Below are 23,192 nucleotides of genomic sequence, written 5' to 3' on the forward strand. Positions count from 1 at the left end.
GAACCAGCATCTCATACCTTCCACCTCTTACTCCCTCTCACCTCTCATTCCATCTCCCTACCACCTATTTTCTTTTATAAAATAGCCTCCCAAAAGTTTCTGCACAAAATTTGGTGATCGTTTATGTATGTATCTTATAAGATGTATACATAAATGCTCCCATTCTCCACTTCTGGAAATAAAAAATAATTAATTTTGTACTTTAACAAAAACACTTGGTAAAGGAACCTGCCTGGAACAGCAGTTTCAACTTGAACCCAGTTATAGTCCTAATCCATGCTGGTCTTTTTCTTCATCACTTATTAGGTACACTGCATAAAACAAGCACCATCAATTAAATGCTCAAAAGTGCTTATCTGCGTAACAGCACCTACTATCTGGATATGTGACGCTGGTCAGGTTATCCAGATAGTGCCTCTGATTATCCTGATATACCATATCTACACTAGTGCTGCTGGCCACTATCTGGATGTTTTTGACTGGTGCAAATAGCATTTTAAAAAATGTTGACCACAATGGATAAATATTAACCCGTATGTTTCCCTAGCATCTACTTTTATGTATATGTATGCCAAGACAATTTTATAACTGCTTACTTGAGTGTATGTAAAGCTGTTCCACATGCTGAAAAGTCATTTATATTTATAAGACAATACCCCACAGCCACAGAGCTACATTCAGGCAGGCACACCATTGCCAGTTTATGCCAACATTTCATAAAAACACTTACATATATGTTCTTATAGAATAGACTTGCTGTCCATGCAAATAAACACCTAAAATCATTAATCTCACAGCAATTTTTGAGCAGGAAAGACATCCAGATTTGCTGTTGGAAAATAAATGAGAAGGACAGCTTATGCTGGAGATGTCCATCCTTAACAGCCATTTGAATAAACAAAGAAACAATTAATGCCTCCATAGCAATTACATATGTTATTTTAACACCCTTATAAAAGTGCAAATCTTGCTTGAACTTAAGGAATCTAATTTTTTTTTTTAGGGGCGGTGGTGTTATTTTATTTATAACCCGCCTTTCCCAAGGAGGCTCACAATTTATTTTGTTGTTAAAGTTTATGGTTGTGCTATATTATTGGACATCAGACTGTTTATTGGCACTACAATAAGTATAGTAAAACAACTTGCTTAGCATTGACAGGGGGTGGGTAAGCAGAGTAGACAGACTTGATGGGCTGTAGCCCTTTTCTGCCGTCATCTTCTATGTTTCTATATTACTCAAGCTGCCATAAACTTTCTTTCTGACTTTACTTTTTAATACACCAGGGATCTTCAGACTACCACCTGATCAAGTAAATCAATAAGATCAATTAGATCAGTGTGGCAGCATTCCTCACAAGTTTCCCTTCTGTTGGTGTGTAATTTACTGTTCTCTTTTATACTTATAAGTTTATATATTTTTATACAAACAGTATTTAACTATATTTCATGGTTTAAATTCTATATAATCATCTAACAAAGACGCGTTTCATACTTCTTCAGGGTCGGGGTTACTGAAAGTGCAGAATTCATAAGCTACTTGCTTATTCCATTAAATCATGTCTCCACAAGTATCAATATTGAATAATATTAGCGCTAAGCAAGTTGGCTCACAATTTAAACATACACAATAAAATGTACAAAAAATACATATAAAAAACAAATAAATAAGTGACTAGCGCTTACACCAATCCAAATGCCTTAATGCCCATATTTCATGCTACAGAATAGATGTCTCTTCAGTTACTTCTTAAAAGCATTAAAAGCATCAAAATTTGAAATATGTTGATTTCATTTTGTTTACTAATGTAAAGATTTGTTCCTTATTTTGACCTCATACTTAAAAGCAATTTCATAAATTTCTACATAAGAACATAAGAACTGCCTTCTCCGGATCAGACCTTCGGTCCATCAAGTCCGGCGATCCGCACACGCGGAGGCCCTGCCAGGTGTACACCTGGCTTAATTTATAGTCCACCATATCCTTATATGCCTCTCTTAAGGAGATATGCATCTAGTTTGCTCTTGAAGCCTAGGACGGTCGATTCCGTCATAATCTCCTCTGAGAGGGCATTCCAGGTGTCAACCACTCTCTGAGTGAAGCAGAACTTCCTGACATTAGTCCTGAAGCTGTCCCCCCTTAGCTTCATTACATGTCCTCTAGTCCGTGTCAAATTGGACAATGTAAATAATCTTCTCTGCTCTATTTTGTCGATTCCTTTCAGTATTTTGAAGGTCTCGATCATATCCCCACGCAGTCTCCTTTTCTCAAGGGAGAACAATCCTAGTGTTATAAGTCTGTCCTCGTATTCCAGTTTCTCCATACCCTTCACCAGTTTTGTTGCTCGTCTCTGCACCCTCTCCAGTAGTTTTATATCCTTCTTTAGGTAGGGAGACCAATGTTGGACGCAGTATTTTTTAAAAATTCCCTAGTATTCAGCCCACAGAGATCAACATATTTAAAATTACCTCCATGGACCCAGAAATTATGCACATGCCAACTGATATTCAGTGCTAGCACTTGAATAACAAACGGGGCTCCTTTTATCAAGCAGCGGTAGAGCCTTTTACTGTAGGCTGGTGAGGTAAATGCTCTGATGCTCATTCAATTCCTATGAGAATTTGAGCATTTACCTCACTGGCCCATGGTAAAAGGATCTACCGATGCTTGATAAAAGAAGCCCTTGGTTAGTTAGCTATAAGGGCATTGCCACTGAATATTTCTGGTGCCTATATAACTGCCAGTTTCCTTACACTGCTCATTGATCGCTCCAATACGATATGAGAACTCCTAGTCCGCTAGTTACCCAACGGGTTTAGTGTGGATTTCAAAAGATACTAAGAGGATCACAGCTATCCCTTATTTACAATATATAACCGTATAAAGAAAAAGAAATAATTCTAACAACAAAAATGGTAAACAGTCTTATAGTTAATGGCTCATTAGATACTTTCTAAAAAGATGCATCCTATATAATAAAACCCTAAGCGCGCATGCGCACTTAGGGTTTCATGTTCCCTGCCGCTGTGGTGTGTGATCCGTGGCCGGATTCTATTTTAGAAGCTGCGGCAGGAAACACTCTGGAGCTTCCCCCCTCCCTCCCGCCCTCACTCACTGCAAAACAAACCACTGTCGCCACCGTTATTCCTTCTGCTCCCCTCTTTGGAGTGTACAGCACCGAGAGTGTAATGGGGTTCCTGGGCAGCTGAGCGCAGTCTCCGAGCAGCCGCAGCCTCAGCAACCGCCGGTCTTCCTCCCAGCTCGCGTCCAGAGCCTTTCCGGCACTACAAATTTCATGTCCAGTCCGCCCCCAGTGACGGGTTGAGTGCCACTTCGGCCTCGAGGCCCAAAAAGTGTAGGTCCAGGCGCTGCCACCGCCCAGCAGCAAGGGGACACAAAGGCAGGCGAGGAGGAACAGCAGCGGCCTCTCTTCCATGCTTCCTGGAAGCAGCCTGTATTTTGCTGGCTCTGCCGGTGACTCGCCGACCTGCATACCAGTAGGGAGCAGACAATGTAAGGATAACGCCCGACGCGCAGAAGGGGAGGGGGAGAAGAGGGTATGAAATCGAGGGAAGAGCAAGGGAAAGGGCCGATCTTTTACCTGAGGGAAGAGGTAATGAGACAGCTATGCTAAATTACGGGGGTCAGAACTGGGAAGTGAGAGATAATGCACCTTAAGGGGTAGGGAAAGACCTTGATCAAAGGGAAGAGGATGAAATGGGGCAGATGAACTGGAGGGGGAGAGGGAAAGGGGGCTACTTTGGTGGAGGGGTGTGCTGGGAGGCAGACAGCTTTGCTTGGGGGGGGAGGACAGAAGGGGGCCATGAAGAGACAGTCAGGGAGGAACTGGAGGGGGAGAAGGAAAGGAGGCTGCTTTGGGGGGAGGGGTGTGCTGGGAAGCAGACAGTTTTGCTTGGGGGGAAGACAGAAGGGGGCCACGGAGAGACAGTCAGGGAGGAACTGGAGGGGGAGAGGGAAAGGAGGCTGCTTTGGTGGAGGTGTGCTAGGAGGCAGACAGCTTTGCTTGGGGGGGAGACAGAAGGGGGCCACGAAGAGACAGTCAGGGAGGAACTGGAGGGGGAGAAGGAAAGGGGGCTGCTTTCTAGCACCTGTTAATGTAACGGGCTTAAACACTTTTTTAATAATCTTCTAAATCTATTCTATTCTCAAAGTAGCAGGCAGAGAATGTCAAAGTTTTTCAGCTATATAAAGAAAAGATGCTGTCAACAAATATCTGATGCATCTTATTTGCAGGAGAGAGAAGTAAAAGATTTTTCTGAGAATTTTGGCTCTTCAACAGCTTAATTGCAGGAGGATAACTAGGAGCCATATCATGAAGTACTCTAAAAATCATGGAATATATCTTAAATTCACAGGGAACTATAACTAGAAGTCAATAGAGTTTAAACAAATAAGATGTAATTCTATCATAACGATTCAGGCCATAAATATTTCTGGCTGCTTCATTCTGCAGTAATTGAAGACAGTCCTTAAACATCTCAGAACAGCCTACATATAGCAAATTGCAATAGTCAATAGCAGACCGTAAGATTGCCTGAACCAAGAGTTTCAAATGGTTAGCAGAAAGATAATACTTTATTTGGTTCAGTTTCTTCAACTTATAAAAGACTCCTCAAATCAAATTATGCAACTGATGTTTCATCAATAAACATGAGTCTAAAATTACCCCCAGAATAGGAAGCGATGATTCCAAATTGAAATGATCACTAGAAAGAATAATTGCCAAAGGAGAAAGTAGTACTGATAGCGGTCCAGACCGTATCATCTTGGTGTTTTGTGTGTTTTAGTCTTACCACATTTGCTCACTCTTTCACCTGAGAAAAAGTGGCTCTTGTTTTGAGTGTGAGGGATCAAAAGTGTGACCCCCCCTATCTCTCTCTCCAACCTCTCTCCCCCTGCAGGTGCTTTCTCTCTCTCTACACCCCCCCCCCACACACACGAAGATCGGGATTTGGGTGTGATTGTATGTGATGATCTTAAGGTGGCCAAACAGTAGCACAGTGGTTAAAGCTAGAGCCTCACCACCCTGAGGTTGAGGATTCATATCTCATGCTGCTCCTTGTGGCCCTGGGCAAGTCACTTTATCCCTCATTGCCCAGGTATATTAGATAGATTGTGAGCCTGCCAGGACAGACAGGGAAAAATACTTGAGTACCTGAATGTAAACCACTTAGATTAAGTGGTATAAAAATACTATACAGTAATTAAATGGCAAAAGCTAGAAGGAAACGGTATGGCCAGTAGAAAAAAAAAGGTATTGATGCCCCTGTATAGGACTCCGGTGAGACCTCATTTTGAATATTGTGTACAATTCTGGAGACTGCACCTTCAAAAAGATATAAAAAGGATGGAGTTGGTTCAGAGGAAGACTACTAAAATAGTGAGTGGTCTTCGTCATAAGGCATATGGGAACAGACTTAAAGATATCAGTATGTATACTTTGGAGGAAAGGCGGGAGAGGGGAGATATGATAGAGACGTTTAAGTCAAAATAATTAGCAAAAAATGTTACTCACCAGCAGTGGGCTAATCCACAAAGATCTACATTAATCAAAAAGGGTGGAGAAAAAACCTCAAGGTAAATAGTCTCACATAGCAATCAAAACTGATTTCAAGCTGGCGTTTTTATTGTCATCAGCATAAAAAACTCACACCCACAAAATGTTGAGATCTACTGAGGAGAATTTCCCACTGATGTGCACAAATAAATTTGAATGTAATTATCAGTAAAAGTATAACTTAGCTCTGACGCCTGAAGACAAATGCTGCAGCTGTGTCAAAGATGCCGGCATCATTCACTCTTCACCGGCGTTTAAACATTGAAAAAACACAGCAGGTTTTTCCCGGACATCTGGTAACCCTAGTGGTTGGTTTGTTTTTTCCTGTTAAATGTATGAATACCTACTTAAATTATCATTAAGAGCTCTTTTACAAAGATGCAGCAGAGGTACCACAGGCCAGTGAGGTAAATACTCCGACGCTCCTAGGAATTCTATGAGTGTTGAAACCTCGACTGCAGCTTTGTAAAAGCCAGCGTAAGTTTTTTTTTAACCTGATCAGCTGGAACGATTCCTGTTGAATAGGAAAGCACATTTAGGGCTCCTTTTACTAAGCTGCGCTAGCAGTTTTAACGCGCGCTACATGCTAACGTCTCCATTGAGCTGGCGTTAGTTTTTCCATGTAGCATGGGGATTAGCGCGTGCTAAAAACACTACCGCAACTTAGTAAAAGGAGCCATTGGTGTAGTTAGTGTTAAAAAGTAGGTGGAATGACTCACCCAATTTGATACAGGTATAAATTTCCTATTATTATTGTTGAAGAAATGTTTATTCTAGTGTGACAGACACTCTATACCTGAACCTGTGGGTAGCAAATCCCTTTTCGCAAGAAATCTTGTAGAGAGCCTCATTAGCATTCTTTTGCTCTGTCTCCCAACCCTCTGGGCTGTCCTCTAATTCCTCAGTTGTCTCTCTACAAGCAAGATGGTAGGAGCCAGTCTTGGGACATCTTTGGCTTTGGCAGAGTGCAGACTCTGAGTTTTTTCAATTTCAATTTTCTATACCGTTCTACCAGGGGAGCTCAGAACGGTTTACAGGAATTTATTCCCTCTCTGTCCCGGCAGGCTCACAATCTATCTAATGTACCTGGGGCAATTGGGGGATTAAGTGACTTGCCCAGGGTCACAAGGAGCAGCGTGGGTTTGAACCCACAACCTCAGGGTGCTGAGGCTGTAGCTTTAACCACTGCGCCACACTCTCCAAGGGGCAGACTGCTTTTCAGTGCACCCACTTGGACAGTCTGCACTAAAGTTCAGGGGCATAAAGGTTGATCTCTTAGGAGCAAGCCTCGCCCCAGGTTCATCCACAGTGGGCTTGAGCACAGGCTGATTGGCTCCATGGTGGTTTTTCTAGGATCAGGGTCAACTGCTTCCTCCCCCTGTTTGCATGCACAAGGTCCAGTGGGGGTTGAGGTCTACTACCAGTCCATTGGGCCTGAGAGGCAGACCAAAGACACAAGTAGTCCAGATTCCAGGCTTGTTGAGGCAGAAGTTCTCGTAATAAGCTGATTGCAGTTTTAGCACTTACAGCTCCCATCACACAGCATGGCACAGTAATAGACTGACAGCCTAGATTACAAAATCAGTGTGTGTGTGTGTGGGGGGGGGGGGTCTTTAAAATTATTTTTTGGGGGGGATTCTGGGGTTAAAATCAGGTTCCTTCACCTCTAAAAGCCCCAAATCGCTAGTTTTTGGCCTCCTTACCATTTTTGGCACTAAAATCACTGTAGCAGCGGCCATCTTGAATTTCCTGATTTGAAAATAAAAGCCTTTATCTGCCTCAAAACACCTCGAATTCAAGGTGCAGGTCTTCAAAAAAAAGCTATGGGGGAGCGGGGGGATATGTGCTTGAGCTAAGAGGGATTCTGAGCTGACTCCACCCAGCCCACAAGGGCTTTCCTTTAGGTATTTGTTGGTGGGAGGGCGGCTTAGGGCAGGGGGTCCCAGTGGCCTGGATGCACTAGGGTTGCTGAGGAAGAATGGAGTGAGAATCCTTCCTGTCTTATTTTTTGGGGGACCGTTTGCATCATTGGAGGGTTAACCGTCATTGTTGGGGGGAGGGAGATTCAGCAGCTGTCATCAAGGGGTGCCATTCTCATTGGAGGGACTGTGGTTGTCGTCGGAGAGTGGACCACACAACTTTGTTTTTTTGTGTTGATGCAGACAGATATTGTGTGTGGGTAACACTGTGGCCACTAATAAAAGAAAAAAAGGCTTCCTGCCCCAAACAGATGAGCGGCAGAAGGCTGCTTCGAGGCTTCCCTTGCAATTCAGCTGTTCGGGATTTCCCTACCGGCTCTGTGCATGTGTCAGAGTCAGTTTTCCAACGACTAGTGGGGTTGGATTACGGCAGACATCCGACAAGCTCATTTGCATGTAAAGCCATTTAAGAATTGATCACAGTTGGGATATTGGACCAAAAAAAAAAAAATTGACCCACAGCGACCCACACAGTTTTAATGTCTGTTTTTAGTGCATCCAGCTCCCAGTTCCCACCACCTAGGGCATGTTCTAGGCAGATGCCTAAGTGATCACCAGTATCCAGGGTTACACTAGTGAGTAATGCTGCCCGATTCAGGAAAAAAAATTTGATTCGATTCGATTCGATTCAGCCTATTGAATTGATTTTTCGATTTGATTCGATTTTCCTGCCCAATTGGGTGGTTTTTTCAAACATCCTGGTGGATTTATTTTATAGCCTTTTCACCCCCTTTGCCTTCTCCTAACCACACTGGTGCTGTGGAGTAAACAAAATAAACAAACAAAAAAGACTTTTCCTCTGTTAAATCCTAGCTCACGTTTGTGGTCTAACACCAGCTCTGGCAGGATACACGTTTCAAATCTGACATATTGTAATCACAAAATGGAAAATAAAATTAGTTTTTCTATCTTTTGTTGTCTGTCATTATTCAAATCTTGTTGGTCCCAGGCTCTGGTTGTCTTCTGATAACTTGCTTGCCAGGGTCTTCTTCTTTCTTCTTTCTCCGTGCTAACCATCCATCTGCCATCTCTGTCCTCCCCTTCCATTTCCCTTCCCTCCCCCGGAGGTCTGGCATCTTTCTTTTTTTTTTCGCCTCCATCCACAGATCCATCTTTTCTTAACTACCCTTTCATCCAGCATCTCTCCCTCCTTCCCCACCACCCCAGGGTCCACCATCTCTCCCTTTCTTTTCCCAACTACTCTCCTATCCAGTATCTCTATCCCCCCTCCACACCATCCCTTGTGTCCAACTTCTCCCCCTTTCTGTTCCTTCCCTCCATAAATCCCATTGTCTCCTCTATTTTTAGACCCATTATTTCTTCCCCCCCAAAGTCTGGCATATGCACGTTTCTTTGAACCCTCTTCCCTCCTTCCCTCCGTGTACTTCTACACCAGGGCCCCCTCCCCTGAAGGTCTGTTCTTCCCTGAAGGCCTGCACCACACCCCTGAAGGCCTGCCTGTCCCCCCTGAAGGCCTATACCACCATCCCTGGCCTGTATCCCCCTTGAAGGTCTATCCCCCCTTGAAGGTCTATTCCCCCTTGAAGGTCTGTCTCCCCCTTGAAGGCTTGTCCCCCCCTGAAGGTCTGTGCCACCATCCCTGGCCTGTCTCCCCTTCAAAAGCCTATCCCCTTTCCTTAAAGGTCTGCACCCCCCTTAAAGGCCTGTTCCCCCGTTGAAAGCCTGCCCCCCTGAAGGACTGTCCCCCCCAATGGACAGCGCACCCCCCCCGGGAAGGCCTCCGTGTTCCCCCTGGCCTCCCTGCACCATTTACCTTATAGTTTCAGCCTGCAGCGAAGATCTCAGTTACAGCGTCTTTGCAAAGTTCTTTGAGCTGTTTCCTCTGCTGCAGTCCCATCCCTCCTCTGACGTCAAAGGCAGGATCGTGGTGGAGGAAACAGCTCAAAGCACTTTGCAAAGACGAAGACGCTGTAACCGTGATCTTCGCTGCAGGCTGAAACTATAAGGTAAACGGTGCAGAGAGGCCAGGGGGAACATGGAGGCCTTCCCGGGGGGGGGGGGATACACAGTCCTTTGGGGAGGCCAGGGGGGAAGCCGACAGCAGCACTTCCTGACTGACCCTCCTTCCTTGCCCTCTAAAGCAGCTGCAGCAGTGGCCGGCCAACAAGAGCAGCGCTGCCGCTCCTGCTTTAGGGGGCGAGGGGGGAGGGCCCGAATCGGGAAGCCAATTTTTTTTTGTTTTGAATCGATTCGAATCGATTCACCCGAAGTGAATTGGTGAACCGATTTGAATCATGAATCAGGCAGCACTACTAGTGAGATCTCTGACACAGCATTTCCCAAATACCTGGCCCCCCCAAACTAAATAACATCAGAAAGCCCTTTGCACAGACTTAACTATCCTCTGATATTTACCTTCCACAGAAATGTCTTGAATGGCAAAACGCAGAATAATCGTCCAAATCATACCCAGCGTCATCTTCAGATTTCCATCAACAATTTCTGCAAAGAGAGTACATGCCACATTTTACACTGTAAATACCTGGTACTTCAAATACCACAGTGTAAACAGCTTACATCTTGAATATCTCATAGTGTTAATACTTCGCACCTCTAAGGCCACATGCCAAACATTTTACACCACAGTTATCTCAATCTACAAATGCATTTCAATTCAACTCTTACATTACCAAATCTTCATAGCTAAAGTGCAGAGTAGATTGTTTGAAATACTCTTTCTCCCAACTCCATCAATGCTAAAGATTATGATGGCAGGTGAGGACCATTTAGACCCCCTCATCTGTCAATACTATTCCAAGCACAGTGCCATAGCCCCCAGCTGTCTCTCGCCCTTAGCTATTTGCCTCTAAAGATCCTCTTTGCTTATTTCATGTTGCTAGCAGATGTTCAAAGATGGGCTGTCAATCAAGTCAACCAACAGAATAGCTTCCAGTGAAGTGATTTACAGTATGTAAAAAATATCAGGGCCTTCAACTATCCTAACACTGGGTACTTTAGCCATAATAAATGAAACTTCCTTACCCCTTGTGTAACCCCTGGCCTCCTATGGTACCCTATGACTAGTTATGTCCATAGAAGGCAGGGCAGAAGAACACTATTAGGTAAAAAGAGGGTAAATAAGACAAATAGAAATTCCCCTTTACCAGTATATTCAAGGTTCTGGGTCACTGATCCCTAGAGCTATAAGTATAGAAGTAGCTAGCTGTTTATAGAAATTCTCTGCCAGCTCCCACAAAATCATTAACCACAGAGAGGGAAGGCTGTTTCTCCCTACCTCAAACTGTTCCTTCCCTTTCTCACACCAACTGCAGTTCTGTCTCCCTCTACACCAGTGGATCTCAACCTGTGGGTTGCGACCCCATTGGGAGGTTGAACAACCCTTTCACAGGGGTCGCCTAAGACCATCAGAAAACACGTATTTCCGATGGTCTTAGGCAGTGGTTCCTCAACCGCCGGTCCATGGACCGGTGCCAGTCCGCAGGGTCGGCACATCCATCGGGCCCAAAACAGCGTTCTTCAGCCGCCAGTCCACGGTGCGATCAACGCGGCGTCTTCGGGCCAGCTTCCTGAGTGCTGCAGTGCACAAAGCCATGGGAAAGACACCTGCGCCTGAACCGGAAGCCTTCTCTCTGATGTCACAATGTCAGAGGGAAGGCTTCTAGATGAGGCACAGGACGCTCACGTGGAGCCGCTTCCCATAGCTTTGTGCAATGCAGCACTCAGGGAGCCAGCCCGAAGACACTGCGTTGATCGCACAGTGTACCGGCCCAAAGATAATACCGGGGGGCAGCCCAGAAGGCAAGGCACATAGAGAGAGAGGGACAACAATGGTAGGGGAAATGCTTTTATTTTTTTTATTTAGTGATTGATGTGTCTGGTTTTTTTTATTTAGTGATTGATTTGTCTGTTCAGAAAGAAATGCATTTGTTTCTTTTCCTCTGGGGTTATACTGCTATTAGTACTTTTAGGTTTTGGTCCTGCATTTGCATGGGGTTATCTGTTTTCTGGTAGGAATGAATGTTAAAAAGCATACAGTGAGCTTTGTGTATTTTACTTTTGTGGTTAACCATTATGTGTTGTTAATACAATTATATTGAGGGAGAACTTGGAGACGTGGTAGATGGCTGGTTAGCTGTTGTGCTCCCTCCTCTAGGCATCAATTGCTGGATTTCAGAGTCATAAATTTTCTTCTACTCATCTGAAAAATCCTGTACTTATGGCTTCTAGCAAGCAGAAGTTACAAGAAAATTCTACAAAGTCTGCAGGAAAAGCAAAAAGGTTAAAAGAGGATCCACATACTTCTAGTGAGACCCCTTTACCAATGGACGCTTTGGATATGATTGAGGTAATGAAGGAATTAAGGAACATCAGTTTAACTTTGACTGGGTTGAAGAAAGAAATGGAGATTATGAATAAGTTTGATGTGATTAACAACAGAATGGATAAAGTAGAAGACAGAGTGGAGAAAATTGAACAAGTGCAGAAGGATTACAAAGAAGATCATAAGATCCTAAAAGAAGATGACAGATATTAAGAACCACACAAGAAGGCAGAATATAAGAATCCTTGGTTTAAAGGAAGAGACTGAAGGAAGAAACATATCTTTTCTTGAAGAATTAATACCAAAAATACTTCCAATCAAGGTAACTATGCCTATTGAAATAGAAAGGGCTCACAGGATACAAGGGAAGAGACCACAAAATCAGGACAAACCCAGGCCAATAACATTACATTTACTGCGTTTTCAGCATGTAAAAGTGGCAAAGGAAACAAAAACATTGACTTATAAAGACTCAAAGTTAATGTTTGTCCCAGACTTTGCCAAAGAGACTGTACAGCAGCGCAAGAAATTTCTGCTATTAAGAGATATAGGGGCCAAGTATGGGCTGTATTATCCTGCATTGATGAGGGTCACACTAAGAGACAAATATTACCAATTTGATGATAAAGAAAAATTAAAGGAATTTTTGTCATCTCAAGAAACTCCAATGAATTGAATGTGTAACTCTGTAAGTGGAAACAGTGCTTTTATTTTTATATTATGCAATTCATTTATTATTAGGGTTTACTAAACTAAAAAGAAAATTAAAAGAATAATTATAAGATTTTGGTTATACATGATTTATTACGTACATAAAGATGGACATTCCAAAAGTATGCAGTTTCTTTTAATTGTAAAAGAACTCTAAGAGCAGTTTTATTTTCTCATTCAAATAAAAAGAAGAATCTAAATCTAATAAGAAAGTTCCATCTCATTAATATAATCATATACAAATTTATACCTGATGATGAAAGAAGTGGAAGGAACACTCGATACTGTCTTCATTCTAAAAAGAGATTGGAAGCCCAGAGTGTCTTTTCTGGAATCATCAGTGGCTGTTATTGAATCAATCTGTTCTGATGCCAGAACTGCTTCCGGTGAAATCCTGCTTGAGAGAATGAGTTGCAGGTCGGCGAGGGAGAGCAGACACAAGCCTGGAGTTATATTCCGGTGCATCAATTGCTGGGTCCCGCCCCCCTTCTGATAAGAGCGAAGCCGATTTGTTGGTGGAGGAGGAGAGCCTATTACAGCGATGTGCACTGCCTATAGGAAATGTCGCGTTACAGGAGAGTTAAAATAAAGGAAGAGATACTGAAGACTGACGCTGCCACTGTCCTGAATAACTGCGGTAAAGGAATCAATAGTCAGTCTCAGGTAGCAAGGAGTCAGGAGCGAGACTGGCTCTTTCACACTGGACAGTGCCGGGCAGTCAAGGGTTAAAGCTGCCTCTGGATTTGCAGTAAATCCTCAGCTGCAGGCTTCCATTGTTTTTTTCCGTGCGATGTGAAACCAGCAATCAGCTTTGTGGTCTGAATTTGCCCTGAAACCAGAGCTGAGACGTCAATGAGCCACCGACATGTTTCAATTAGCAAGGCCGCCCTGGCCACGCTGTCCCCTGATGCCACTCACGCCTCACAGCTGCCTCCAGAAGCACTGGGCAGAGGCCCAGTCTTAAAGTGGCCACACCACCCCAGTCCCTTAAAGGGACAAGGCACTGCCTATGCCCTGAATAGCATTTGAGTGAGAAGAGAGATCTAGTGGCTTTACTCTGCTGAAAGTGGATTCCTGGCAGACTGGGCTCTCCTGCCCTAGCTTCACAAAAGAAGGAACTACAACTGCTAGAACACCAATAGTAAGGGGCAGCAGAGCAGCCTTTCAGTTAGGAAGACCAGTTACAAAAAACTTCCTACCTGTCCCCATCTCACTGTATGGAGCAAAGATTGATGGGGGCCATGATTCTGCTGCCTGTAATCCTACCTGATGCGCCCTTTGATAAGTGACTACCTGGATGCCCTTCTATTTTAGGATCACAACAACGCAGGCATGTCAAAGAAATACCAAAGCCTCCCTTGTTAGAGTTGAGACTCCCCCACTTCCATTCCTCCTGTTGCATATACCCATTTTAACTGGTACCCTCTCCCCAGATTCATTTTATAAAAGAATTCACACACACACAAAGCACACACAAAGCAGTTACAAATATGCCAATGTAGGAAATCAAATCATCTGCAGTTGAAATTTGTACAAGGTTCCCAAATAGGCTCAAGCACACTTGGAGCCTGGGAAAAAGCCTATGAGAGTTAGAGTGCTCTTTATCAAATGAAGGGGAGACACTGTTATCATATGAGAGCAGGTCTGAATTGGCCAGATGGGTGCAGGTTATTATATAGAGTATGGAATGGGTAAATTATTTATATATAAGTAATTCATAGAGGAAGAGATGGCAATATTAATTTAATGCATTTGTTTATGTAATTTATTATTTTCTTTAATTATTAATATACCTTAATATTTATTTATTTACCTTTTAAGGATAGGTATTAATAAGATACTTATGAAATATTTTATTCTTTTGGGAATGATCAATTTTATTATATGAAAGGGACAAAAGAGATCTTATAGATATTGTAATATTCATTTTAGCAATATTGAAAGTCATTTATTACATATATTAATTTAAAATGGTTTTTTAAAAAAAAATAGATTCTAATTGAAGGGGATATTAGATAAGCATAAATTAAAATAATAGGATCGAGAAAATTAATTGAAAGGGAGATTCTTAAAAATGAATGAAAAATTGTTTTATGTGGATAATATGCTGTAATATTTAATTATTCAATTTATGAATAAAGTTCACTTAGATATTTATGAAAAGCTTTAGTTCTATAGGATTGATTGAAATTATTCTTATTAAAGGGTTTATTATAGGGGTTCATTGTTTCAAAAGTAATTATCTAATGATTTACTATTTAGAAAGAATTTTATTTAATTTGGGTTGTTTAATTGTAATAATATAGAGGGAAAAATTAAAGTAGAATGCCTGGGGGAGGGAAAAGGAATGGGTTTTAGGGGTCTTAGAATTATATTGTTCAAAGAATCAAAGGAAGAAAAGAGATTTGGGAGGGGGTTTGGGGGGATAGGTATTATGTTTTAGGTTTTAAATTGAGGGAGGAGTATTTACAGGGAAATCATAATATTTTGAAATATTTGATTGGGTTTATATGTCCTGGAGGAAAACTTCAGAAGGGAGTTTAAAATATTCTCATTAAATGTTAACGGCCTCAATCATCCAATTAAAAGGAAGAAAATACTTTTGTTTTTGAAACAACAGAATGTAGATATTTGTTATATCCAGGAGACATATCTGTCGGCTTTAGAGTCCAAGAAACTAGAAGGGGGTTGGGTAAAACATTGTTTTTTTGCCCCTGCTGTGGGAAAGAAGGCTGGTGTAGCAATTTTGGTGAATAAAAAAATGCACTGCTATGTTTAATTTGATTGCTGCTGATCCTTTAGGGAGATGGTTACATGTAGAAATGAGCTTGGGAAATCATATACTGGCCCTTTTCAATGTATATGCACCTAATTCGAACCAAATTGAATTTTTTAAATCTCTACAACAATTGATACTACCACTGGCTGCTTCTAATTTAGTTGTGGCAGGGGATTTTAACGCTGTTATGGATCCTTTAATGGATAAAAATCCTAGTAGAATTATGAAGTCATTAGGATTAGATAATTTGGTACAAACTTGTGATTTAAAAGATATATGGCAAATTCTTCATTTTAATGATCGGGAATTTTCATTTTGTTCCCAAGTTCACAAATCTTTTTCAAAAATAGATTATATTTTTGTTTCAAATCAATTAGTTCAACAGGTAACACAAGCCTCCATAGATCCAATTATTTTGTCTGATCATGGGGGTGTGTGGATTGAATTTAAAATAGTTGATCAAGATAATAGTAGATCTGTATGGCGATTTGATAATATACTGCTTGCAGAGCCAACTTTTATTGAGGAAATTCAGTCAAAAATAAATGATTTCCAATTTAACAATACAGAAGATATCTCCATGGAAACTCTATGGGATGCTTTTAAGGGAACCATGAGAGGTCAAATTATTTCATTTTCGGCATATATTAGAAAACAAATTAAAAGACAATTTTCCAATTTGGAACAAGAAATTAAGCTTTTGGAGTCAAAATTGATTGATAAATGGGAATATTCTACGTTACAGGCTCTTTTAAAAGCTAAAGGTAAATATAATGAGATTTCTTCTAAATTGATAAGAAAAGACTTACCGGTATTCGCTTAACAAGTTTTGTATTATGGAAATTCAAATAAGACGGGAAGATTATTGGCAAATTATCTTAAAGCAAAAAAAAGAAAAACAAAAATAATTGTAGTAAAGGATAAAAAAGGTAACATAGTACTGTGCTTGGGTTCCAACTGCAACATAGTAGATGATGGCAGATAAAGACCCGAATGGTCCATCCAGTCTGCCCAACCTGATTCAATTTTTTTTTTTTTTTAATTTTTTCTTCTTAGTTATTTCTGGGCAAGAATCCAAAGCTTTACCCGGTACTACTTATTCTCAAATTGGACTTATTTTAAAACAATTTTTGGAATTTTATAAAACTTTATATTCTTCTGAGCCTTATTTAGATAAAGAAAAGGATGGTTTAGAATTTTTAAACCTAATTAAGGGACCAAAAATTCCTGAACATATAAAAGAAACATAGAAACATAGACATAGAAACATAGAAGATGACGGCAGAAAAGGGCTACAGCTCATCAAGTCTGCCCACTCTGCTTACCCACCCCCTGTCTATGCCCTAATGACCCAATTTCCTTATCTTGACCCTCGAAGGGATCCCACATGGGTATCCCATTTATTCTTAAAGTCTGGCACGCTGTCTGCCTCGATCACCTGCACTGGAAGCTTGTTCCAATGATCAACCATTCTCTCTGTGAAGAAATACTTTCTGGTGTCGCCATGAAATTTTCTGCCCCTGAGTTTGAGCGGGTGCCCTCTTGTGGCCGAGGGTCCCTTGAGAAAGAAAATATCATCTTCCACTTCGACACGTCCCGTGAGGTACTTAAATGTTTCGATCATGTTTCCCCTCTCCCTACATTCCTCGAGAGTGTAGAGCTGCAATTTGTTCAGTCTCTCTTCGTACGAGACCCTTGAGCCCCGAGATCATCCTGGTGGCCGTCTGCTGAACCGATTCAATTCTGCGCACATCTTTACTGTAATGTGGCCTCCAGAATTGCACACAGTACTCCAGATGAGGTCTCACCATGGCCCTGTACAATGGCATTATGACTTCAGGCTTTCGGCTGACGAAACTTCTATTGATACAACCCAATATCTGCCTTGCCTTAGATTAAGCCTTCTCCACTTGATTGGCAGTTTTCATGTCTGCACTGATGATTACTCCTAAATCTCGTTCTGCTGAAGTCCTAGTTAAAGTTTCTCTGTTCAAGAAGTACGTCCTGCATGGATTTCCGCTTCCGAGGTGCATGACCTTACATTTCTTAGCATTGAAGCCTAGCTGCCAGGTTGAGGACCAACTTTCCAATGTAAATTTACAGAATTATATGGCGCAGGACCCAGTTAAAATGGGTCCTGCACCATATAATTCTGTAAACTGCATTCACTTAATATATTACATAGTTTGGCGTCATCGGCGAATAGTGTTATTTTACCTTGAAGCCCTTGAGTCAGATCCCTTATGAATATGTTGAAAAGGAGTGGACCCAGGACCGAGCCCTGCGGCACTCCACTGGTCACCTCCAATGTTTTAGAGAGGGTACCATTAACCACCACCCTCTGAAGTCTGCCACTCAGCCAATCATTGACCCGTGCAGTTAGTGTCTCTCCTAACCCCATTGATTCCATCTTACTTAGCAGCCTGCGGTGTGGGACACTGTCAAAAGCTTCCCAAGTCCAGGTACACGACGTCCAAAGACTCTCCCAAGTCCAACTTTCTTGTTACCCAGTCAAAGAAGCTGATGAGATTGGATTGGCAGGACCTACCCTTGGTGAATCCATGCTGACTGGGATCCCGAAGATTCCCTTCATTCAAGAAAGTTTAGAAAAGCCAATATCACTAAAAGAATTACAAACAGCGTTGAAGTCTCTTAGAGTTGGATCCGCTCCAGGTGGGGATGGTTTCACGATAGAGTTTTATAAATCATTTCAAAATACCCTGTTACCATATTTGTTATATTTATATCAGGTACTATGGCAGAGTCATTAACTATAGTTTTACCAAAGCCAAATAAAGATCCCACATTGGTTTCAAACTACAGGCCTATTTCTTTAATCAGTGTAGATGGAAAACTTTTGGCTAAGACATTGGCTTTGCGCTTGGCTAAGGCTCTCCCCTTTATTATTGCAATGCATCAAACAGGGTTTGTTGCTTACGTTCTTCTAATACCAGGTTGGTTTTACATATGTTAAATTTATCAAAAGCCATGAATGACCAGGCCTTTTCTCTATCCTTGGATGCAGAGAAGGCCTTTGATCGAGTGGAGTGAACTTTCATGTATCAAGCAATTGAATGTTTTGGTATAGGTTTAGGATTTATACAAATGATTCAAACATTGTATAGCTCCCCTGCTGCTAGATTGTATATTAATAATAATTTCTCGGAAAGTTTTAGTCTACAGAGATGTTGGGCAAGGGGCTGGTGGGCAGGGGCAAAAGATGTTGCACGCAGTCCAGGGGATAAGAGAGGGAGAAATGTTGGATGTGGCAGTAAAGGGAGTTGGAGAGATGCACCCTGGATCCCTCCCTCTCTCTCTCTTTCCCTACTCCCTTTGCAGTGAGGGAATGAGAGAGAGAGATATGGTGGACAGTGAAAGAGAGGGAGACATTGCATATGGGGGTGGAGCAGAAAGAAAGAAATGCTGTGCAGGGGTGGGAAGGGGAAAAAGAGTGTAATTTGTGTAGTTTAATTTTGTGGTTACCATTATGTTAATAAGATTATATTGTGTGTACAGTATATGAAAAATGGAAGAAATGGCATTTACAAGTACTGTCATTATGGGAGGCGGAGTATGGGGTAGAGCTTGGGTAGATCTGGTGTGGGATCTAGGGCGGAGCTTTTAGTCAAACCCCCCCCCCCCCAAGTCATCTCAATAATAGCCTATGGACTTCTATTTTAGGAAATTATCCAAATTATCAGCATCAATGTTTATTTTTCCTGGGCAGTATTTCACACTGAAGTCATATGTAGCTAGTGCAGCTACAGCACATATGCAAATGGATTGTTGTCAGTACATACTGTGAATTTGGCACCATATAGATAGTCATGGAATTTGTTTACTACAGCCCACTTCAATGCCCGGAATTCCAGTTGGTGAGCTGGATGCTTCTTTTTAGGTTCAGGTAATTTTTGGCTGGCAAATGTGACAGGCCTCATACCCTCTGAATACTCCTAGTACAATACTGTACCTAACCCTTCTTGGCTAGCATCTGTATGCACTATGTTGGGCAGTCAACTGTCAGTAGAAGCCAACACTGGTCTCCCTTCAACTTTCATGGAGACTACTGTTGTAGATCCAATCAAGCCTTTTGGTGTAGTAGAGGCAGAATCATGGAGCTGTTTGCATTGCAGGTCTCCAGGTGCTCCTTCACTAGAGTTTTCCTGCTTGGTGAACTTAGTACCATGTGGGGCCCCACGTCACACTCTGCAACCAGTGGGATTACTATTTTGCCAGCGACTTCCTTTCATTACTGTTATAATGGTATGAATTGGGTGATATTTGAGTCTCACAGTACTTCTTATCTTTTCCAGAATTCTCTGTGACTATCTCTTTTGCACAATTGCACCTACTTTAGGGCTGCAACTTCTTAGCACAGCTTGGCCACTAGATTCTGCAAATTTTTCTCTTGGTTCATAGTCACTACTTCTCTCTCAGCCTTTGGAATAGGCATAGCACTATCATGTGTTCTCAAGAATGCTATTTCTTTTTATAATTGCCTGATAGACTCTGTTAAGCAAGCCACTTCATTCATTTGGGCAAAAGACTTGGCAGGCAGTTCAGGGATTTTCTTTACCCCTTCCCAAGCCAGACTTGCTGACTCCTGTTCCTCTTTCTCTCTGACATATTTGAGCAACTGTAAAAACCCAAGAGGCTTTGTTTTCATCTCACAGAGCCTCAGATGCATGCATCATTCTGTTTGCATGGGGAATACCTCTTACTAGTTGTTCTATCATGACAGTCTTTTCTTGAGGGTGCTAAGCTATCTTTCCTGTGTACTCTCCTAATCAGAGTTTCTAGCCTCCAGAGATAATCTGAAACTTTCTTTCCCTGTTTTTGACTCGTGTTTCTAAATCGAAAATACAAGTCAGGCTCACTTTCTGCAATGTCAAATATGCTTTCTACTAGGCACTTATCAGCTGAGACCTAGGGGTTTTCCGTTTTTACAGCCTCCAAAATCTGTAGAGCTGGGCCCCTTAGGCTTTCGCCTATTCACCGTCTTTTTTCTATGGCAGGGCACTCCTACCCTGGCACCATCTGACTAGTTTGCTCCATACAATTTTCATAATCATTTTCTCCAGGTACAGGAAATCCGCCTGAAAAAGCTCTTAACCTCTTATAGACAGGGTTTTCTCTTTGAATCTTTTGATTATTTTCTAGCACCTTTCCTATTAAGAACATATGAATTGCCACTGCTGGGTCAGACCAGTGGTCCATCGTGCCAGGCAGTCTGCTCCCGCGGCACCCTTAGGTCAAAGACCAGTGCCCTAAATAAGTCTAGCCTTACCTGCACACGTTCTGATTCAATAGGAACTTGTCTAACTTTGTCTTGAATCCCTGGAGGGTGTTTTCCCCTATAACGGCCTCCAGAAGAGCGTTCCAGATTTCTACCACTCTCTGGGTGAAGAACTTCCTTATGTTTGAATGGAATCTATCCCCTTTTAACTTTAGAGAGTGCCTTCTCATTCTCTTCACCTTGGAGAGGGTGAACAACCTGTCTTTATCTACTAAGTCTATTCCCTTCATTATCTTGAATGTTTCGATCATGTCCCCCCCTAGTATAATGGAAGCAGTGTCAACAGAAACATTTTCTCTGTGACTAAGCCTAGGTTTAATTTAAGAATTCAGTGAGTTCCTTTTCTTAGAGTGCTAACCTCTGTCTGTTCTGAGGGGCCACTAGTTTCTTTCACTGCCAGAATCTTCCAGGGCGTGGCCTTAGTGTCTGGTACAGTTTCCTCTGGAAGTGTCCTTGAGTCTGTGTCATGAGGGCATACATACAGGACTATAAATTTTTCCTGTGTGGAATCCCTCATCCTACCTAGGATTTTTATACTTGCCTGTCTTGAATAGGTTATAAACTCTGTCGAGCAGGCATTGCCTCTTACATGCATATATCTAGCAGTACTACAGAAATGATAAGAATAATGGTAGTTGTATTACTACTAGTAGTGTATTGCGGGAACTTTTTTTTCGCCCCCTTAAATAAATTACTCATTTACTGGGGCCAATCTCTTTGAAAATTGCTACCTAAATATATTATGTGAGAAGAGAAACTCAAATTTGATGATTGGAAACAAGGGTAAAAGAGGAAGATTCACAAAAGAAGCTCATCAATATTTGCCCACTTGAAAAATAAAATCCAGGCAGATCTTAGAAAAGCTAGACTCAATTGTGATGCAGAAGAAAGCTGAAACAGCCACTTTTGCCTAATCGACAATGACATTTGAACAAGCAACTTGCTTGATTTGCATATTAAATCAGCACTGTATCAAGGACAGTGCAAGTGGTGAAACTGCACAGGGCACAAATATGGAGGGGTACAAAAGTTGCTCCCAGCCCACTATTTCCTCTCATTAGCATTGGTGAAGTGTTTGGAGTAGGGGGTACCTGTGGAATGTCACATTTTGGACAATTAAAGCTTGATACAATCCTGATTTTTATTATCCCTGAAATTCATATCAAGATTGGAAACCACTACCTTGTGCACTCTGATATATCCGTTTTTCCTTTGCTAGCAACAATGCTCAGATATAAACTTACCCACGTTAAATAGACTTACCCTCAGCACCAATAGACACCAACTTCACCCCCTTGCTAGCAATAAAGTCCAGGGCTTTATTCACATTGGCAATTTTGTGGAAACGCATCTTGCCCTTGTCTGGTTTGGGCAACCTTTCACCTAGAAGGAACCAACAAAGGAAATATATCAAAGTCAAAATTCTAAAGGGGGGGGGAGGGGAACAGTAAAGTATGCACTGTGGTAAAAGAAGTTTTTAGCTGTAAGGGTAACAAGCAAACCTTGCAGAGTTTCTATTAGAAAATTTGTGTGACAAACACACTGGTGTAGATTCAAGAAACAGCGCAAAGCATTAGGGACAAATAAATTAAGCACTAAGGAAGTATTCTGTAACAGCAAAGTTGGGCACTGAAGCCTCTGTAGAATACTAACAGGTCAGTATTTGAATACCAATCTTTAGTTGCATGCATGATTGCCATGTCAAACGCTGGTGTAAATCCTCATGCCTAAATACTTTTAGTTGTGTATTCTATAAAATTTGAATTTAAGTGCCTGTCCCTTTGGAGTTCTGTGCTTATAGAATTTTGGTGCTAACCGGTCAATATTCAGCACAAGTTAATCCACCAGGATTGGCCGCTGACCAGTTAACTCACATTGCGGTAGGTAACCAGGCATTTTCAGTGGCACGTAACTGGTTATCACCAGTGAAAATGCCTGGTTAATGCTGAAAAATAAGCTGGCAATGATCACTAAGTCCTGATATTTAGAATTTAAGCAGCCAGGCTTAGTGAGCAAATAGGGCTGCATAAAAAGAAGGCCTGTTTTTCTTGCTAAGCCAGGTTAAATATTGTCTAAAATTGGCCCTGCACAATCCAGCGTTGAAAAACCTGGATATTCAATGCCATTTGCCAGAAACGATCCAGCATTAAATATCCGTGTTGAATACTGGTGGCAGGCAGTCAAAGTGCTGCTCACCGCTGGCTAAATATCGGGCCCTTAGTTTATAGAATAGTGCCTAAATACAGCTACAGATGTAACTCCAAACTGGTGCCAATTAATACCACAGGGTCACTATTGGCAGTCAAAGCCAATTAGCACCCACCTAGAGAATGATACGGTGACTGTTACCAGCAGCTAGCCGCGGGTAACCCGCAGGGAGGAAAACTGGTTGCCACGGGTATGGGGACAAGGCCATTCACTGCCCCATGGAGCGGTGAATGGCCTTGTCCCTGGTGAGTTGCCTCCTCATCCTCCTTGGTGCGATCGTGTGTCCAGCAGCAGCCCCCTCCTTTGCGAATTCATCATCCTCCCTCCCTCCTGCCAGTCC

General features: G+C 42.1%; 1 protein-coding gene across 1 annotated transcript in view; it reads right to left on the reverse strand.

The window, feature by feature from the left end:
- The window catches only part of ACTN3 (actinin alpha 3), a 165,500-nt gene that overhangs the window by 86,352 nt on the left and 55,956 nt on the right, over window positions 1–23,192 (reverse strand). Inside the window, exons 3-4 of the mRNA XM_033954112.1 lie at window positions 21,908–22,027; window positions 9,932–10,018 (exon numbers count right to left, since the gene is read on the reverse strand). Coding sequence (XP_033810003.1) covers window positions 9,932–10,018; window positions 21,908–22,027 — 207 coding nt within the window. The remainder of the gene's footprint in view (window positions 1–9,931; window positions 10,019–21,907; window positions 22,028–23,192) is intronic.

This window comes from Geotrypetes seraphini, chromosome 8, assembly GCF_902459505.1.
Source record: "Geotrypetes seraphini chromosome 8, aGeoSer1.1, whole genome shotgun sequence".
Classification (NCBI taxonomy): Eukaryota; Metazoa; Chordata; class Amphibia; order Gymnophiona; family Dermophiidae; genus Geotrypetes; species Geotrypetes seraphini.